The sequence below is a fragment of the Coturnix japonica genome, unplaced genomic scaffold, assembly GCF_001577835.2.
Source record: "Coturnix japonica isolate 7356 unplaced genomic scaffold, Coturnix japonica 2.1 chrUnrandom566, whole genome shotgun sequence".
Lineage (NCBI taxonomy): Eukaryota > Metazoa > Chordata > Aves > Galliformes > Phasianidae > Coturnix > Coturnix japonica.
Genome location: NW_015439941.1, coordinates 5,625 through 10,677, shown reverse-complemented (window position 1 = coordinate 10,677; position 5,053 = coordinate 5,625). Strand labels below are relative to the sequence as shown.

The 5,053-nt window shown below is 61.1% G+C and overlaps 1 protein-coding gene across 1 annotated transcript in view; it reads left to right on the top strand.

The window, feature by feature from the left end:
- Positions 1 to 4,645, top strand: part of SAMD4B (sterile alpha motif domain containing 4B) — an 11,294-nt gene extending 6,649 nt beyond the window's left edge. The window contains 11 exon segments of the mRNA XM_032441788.1: positions 543 to 737; positions 740 to 784; positions 879 to 988; positions 1,087 to 1,182; positions 2,086 to 2,262; positions 2,264 to 2,327; positions 2,451 to 2,601; positions 3,326 to 3,521; positions 4,338 to 4,427; positions 4,429 to 4,456; positions 4,539 to 4,645. Coding sequence (XP_032297679.1) covers positions 543 to 737; positions 740 to 784; positions 879 to 988; positions 1,087 to 1,182; positions 2,086 to 2,262; positions 2,264 to 2,327; positions 2,451 to 2,601; positions 3,326 to 3,521; positions 4,338 to 4,427; positions 4,429 to 4,456; positions 4,539 to 4,645 — 1,259 coding nt within the window.
- Positions 4,646 to 5,053: the final 408 nt, after the last annotated feature.

Below are 5,053 nucleotides of genomic sequence, written 5' to 3'. Positions count from 1 at the left end.
GGGGGGTCTGGGGTTGGAGGGGGGGAGGGCGGGGGTCTGGGTGTGGAAGGGGGCCATGGGTTGGAGGGGGGGCCTGAGTTTGAACTGGGGGTCTGGTTTGGGAGGGGGGGTCTGGGTTGGAGGGGGGGGTTGGATTGGAGGGGGTAAAGAATGGAGCTGGGGCAGGGGGATAATGGGTTCTGAAGGGGACAAGGTGGGGTGACTGGGGAGGATAGAAGGGTTGGGGGGCCTGAGTGCTTAAGATGGGGGGAGAGGGGGTCTGTGGTTGGAGGGGGGGGGTCTGGTGTTGGAGGGGGTCTAAGGCTTGTGGGGGTCTGGGCTGGTGGGGGTCTGGGTTGGAGGTGGGGGTCTGCTGGGTTGGAGAAGGGGGTCTGGGGCTGGACAAGGGTGTCTGGGGTTGGAGGTGGTCTCTGGGTTGGAGGGGGTGTCTGGGTTTGGAAAGGGGTCTGGGCTGAGGGGAGGGGGGGGTCTGGCTTGGAAGGGGGGGTCTGGGTTTGGATGTGGGAGTGTTAGGACCTGAACCCACCATCTCCTCCCCACAGCGTTGCCCTGCCAGCTGCACCCCAGCCCACTGAAGCGTTCCCTGTCGTTGGTGCCTGGCACCCCCAGGGGGGCAGCGGTGAATGGCCGGGGGGGGCGGCGAGGAACCGGGACCCCTCGCACCCCATTCGGAGACCACGCTCCCCTCTCACCCCAGAGCAGCGTGGCCTCATCGGGCAGCGAACAGACAGAGGAGCCAGTGGTGGCCGGAACACCTTCCAGGAGGATGGAAGTGGCATGAAAGGTTAAAGGGGGGGTCAGGAATTGATGGGGGGGGTCAGTAAATGCAGGAATACATTGCCACATAACCAGTCCATGTTATGTCCCCCCCCCATTAGATGTCCCCTCTTGGTTGAAGAGCCTGAGGCTCCACAAATACGCAGCCCTGTTCTCCCAGATGACTACGAGGAGATGATTGACGCTGACAGAGCATCACCTGGAGTCACAGGTCGGACATGTTGCCCCATATCCCCCCCCATACACCCCATACACCCATACACCCCATCCTCACCCCACCTCCTTCACCTTCCCCTCTGCCTCCTCCAGAACGTCACCAAGGGGGCAAGGCACAAGATTGCTCTCAGCATCCAGAAGCTGAGGGAGAGGCAGAGCGTCCTCAAAGCACTGGGAGAAGGTGAGAAGGTGGGCTCATTTCCCCCCCCCCCAATGCAGAAGCCCCATAATACTCCCCATGAAGAAGCCCCATAATACCCCCCATGCAGAAGCCCCATAATACCCCCCCCCCATGCAAGAAGCCCCGATAATACCCCCAATGAAGCCCCACACCTCCCATGCAGCCCCATAATCCCCCATGCGGAAGCCCCATTATACCCCCCCCATGCAGAAGCCGCCCATAATACCCCCCCATGAAGAAAGCCCCATAATACCCTCCCATGAAGAAGCCCCATAACTCCCCCACCCCATGAAGAAGCCCCATAATAACCCCCCCCATGAAGAAGCCCCATAATACCCCCCCATGCAGAAGCCCCATACCATCCACATGAAGAAGCCATAATACCCCCATGCAGAAGCCCCATAATACCCCCATGCAGAAGCCCCATAATACCCCCGCCATGAAGGAAAGCCCCATAATACCCCCCAATGAAGCCCCATAATACCCCCACCATGCAGAAGCCCCATTAATACCCCCCATGCAGAAGCCCCATAATACCCCCCCCATGCAGAAGCCCCATAATACCCCCCATGAAGAAGCCCCATAATCCCCCCCATGCGGAAGCCCCATAATACCCCCATGAAGAAGCCCATAATACCCCCCCCCATGCAGAAGCCCATAATACCCCCCCCTCATTAAGAAGCCCCATAATACCCCCCCCCATGCAGAAGCCCATAATACCCCCAATGAAGCCCCACACCCCATGCAACCCATAATCCCCCCCCACCTCTGTGCCTAGTCTCACCCCACATCCATGTAGCTGTGTTTTTGGGGGGGGGTTGGTTTACCTGATGCTCTCCGATCCTTTTTAGCCCCCCCCAGGCCTATCTAATTACCCCGTCCCCCTCCCCATAACAATCCTTTGTCTATAGGACATCTTGGAAGGTGGGAACCTATGGACAGCACTGCAGGAGCTGCAGCAGATCATGGTGACCCCCATCAAAGCCTTCAGGCCCCCACCTGCCCCCCCCGCTAACGGAGCACACGATGGGGCTCCCCCTGGGGGGGCTGCGGACTGCCTTTGCCGCCCCCCACCACTGCAGACACTGAGCTCCTGCGGCCCCTGTTCCTGATGGGGACATCCCAGGGCAGTTCACTCGTGTTATGGGCAAAGGTGAGAGCCCGAATTCTATGGGGGGGGGGCTGCTGGGGGGGGCCCACTGTGTTGACTAATGTGCCCCCCGCTCGGATTTAATGGGGGGTCAGTGATGGGGGGGGGCACAAGGGACCCCTTGAGTTGTATATTAAGGACTTTATGGCCGCCCACAGGCGTTCACAGAGACGCAGAAGAAGCGGCTCCTGTCCTGGAAGCAGCAGGTCCTGAAGCTGCTCCGCGCCTTCCCCAAGAAGGTGCCACTGGATGGACAGGGCTACCGGCCCCCTAAAGGGTAGGGGGGCTTTGGGGGGGGGGGTCTTGTTAGGGGGTGGGGGGCTTCACTTCTACATGGACCTCACCTCAGCACCCACCTCGTTCCCATTAGTGCCTTATTCACCCACCCTGATGTCTCCAACTCCTTTGTACCCTTCCTTGTGTCCCCATGGGACCCTGAGACCCCCCCCCCATTAACCTAGGGGGGCCTCTTAGTCCCTTGTTCTGCCCCATTTCTGCCCTATAGATGCCCTGTTATCCACCTGAAGGGCTTAGAGACCCCCACCCTGGATGGAGTCTGGGTTATCCCCATACCTTTATTAGGTGGGGGGGTCCCTTTCTGCCCTATAGATGCCCTATATCCCACCTGAAGGGCTTAGAAACCCCCCCCGAATAGAGTCTGCGGTATCCCCATGCCTTTAATAGGTGGGGGGGGGTCCCTTTCTGCCCTATAGATGCCCTATATCCCACCTGAAGGGCTTAAAGACCCCCCCACCCCACTGCATGGAGTCTGGGGTATCCCCATGCCTTTAATGGGGGGGGGTCCCTTTCTGCCCTATAGATAATTTGGTTCTATGGGTGGGGGTTAGTTCTATAGGGGATGGGGGGGGGGTTGGTTCTATGGGGGTGGTTAGTTCAATGGGGTCTATGGGGGGGTTCTGTGGGGTTCTATAGGGTATGGGGGGGGTCTGATGCTGTCCCTATTCCTTCCCACTCACTGTATTTCCCCTCCTACCCCACAGCTGGGGCTTTGGCTCCAATTCACTCCCCATAGCTGGCTCTGTGGGAGGGGCGGGGGGGCGAAGGGGGCAGCGCCCCTTTGCGTTGCCCCCCCGTGCGCTGCCCCCAGCCCGGATGGGGTTGTTGGGTCCGGCTGGGGGGGGTCCTGCCCCACGACCCCCACTCGGTGCCACCCCCCTTGGGGCACAAGGACGCCAGGTGAGACAGGGGACACTGTTGGGTCTGCCAAATCGGGGGGGGGGGGTCAGGGTTGAGGGGGGGCTGTGGTGGGGGGCTGGGGGTTTGGGGTGTTTTAGGTGGGGGGTTATGGGGGGTTGTGGGGTGGTTTAGGGTGGGGGGGCTGGGGTGTGGGGTGGTTTTAGGGTGAGGGGGGTTATGGGGGTTGTGGGGTGGTTGTTAGGGTGGGGGGCTGGGGGGTGGTTTTAGGGTGGGGGTTATGGGGGTGTGGGGGGTTTTTAGGGTGGGGGGTTATGGGGGTTGTGGGGTGTGTTTTAGGGTGGGGGGTTATGGGGTTGTGGGGTGGTCTTTAGGGTGGGGGGGAGAACTGTGAAAAAGTGATGGTGGGGGGGGAGGGGGGACTGTTGGTGGTTAGGGGGGGAGGTGTGGTTTGGGGGGGGGTGTTAATGGTTGGGGGGGTCTGCTGTAGATATAAGGTGGGGAAGAGCCCTCAGATGCTGGGATCTATATGGGGGGGTTGGGTGCCTTTATGTCTGTCTGGGCTCTCATCACCACACACCCCCCCCCCCTTTCTCTTATACCACCCTATACTACCCCCCTTCCCAATACCACCCTGTTCTTACCCCCCCCCCTTCCCTATACCACCCTTGTTCTTAACCCCCCCCCCCTTCCCTATACCACCCTGTTCTTACCCCCCCCTTCCCTATACCACCCTGTATTTACCCCCCCTTCCTAACCACCCTATACTTACCCCCCCTTCCCTATAACCACCCTGTACTTACCCCCCCTTCCCTATACCACCCTGTACTTACCCCCTGCTCTCCCCCCACCCCCCAGAGCCTGTGGTTCAGCAGTGGGGGGGCCGGGGGGGCCCCGGGGAGCCGCAGCGTGGTGCAGCGCACCCACTCGCTGCCCGTCCACACCTCCCCCACAGACACTGCTGGCCTTCCCACAGGGTAAGTCCCTATGGGGCTGGGAATGGGGGGGGGCACAGCACTGGGGACCCCCTCCCCTTTAAACCCTATTTTGGCCCTATAGAGTGTCCTGTCCCTGGCACGGACCTAGAGATCAACCCTACATTGGAGTCGCTGTGCCTGAGCATGACGGAGCATGCGCTGGGGGGTGGAAGGGGGGGGGGGGCATAATAGGAAGGGGGGGCCATAATATGGGGGCTGGGGGGGCCATGATGGGGGGGGGGGGGGGCGGCATGATGAGGGAGGCATGATAGAGGGGTTGGGGGAGGGGCATGATGGGGGGCACGATAGAGGGGTGGGGGGGGCGAACCGATAGGGGGCGCATGATAAGGGGGGGTCAGGGGGGCATGATAGGGGGTGGAGGGTCATGATGGGGGGGGCGGGCATGGGATAGGGGGCTGGATGATAGGGGGTGGGGGGTATGGGCTTCATTGGGGGGGGGCTCCATATGGGGCGTCTCCATTGGGGGGGGATATAAGGCACCCCCCCCCAACCCACTTCTCCACCTCCCCACAGTGGACAGACAAGACCTCCACCAATCTGAAGGCCCTGCCCCATCCAGCAGGGGTGCTGCACCCA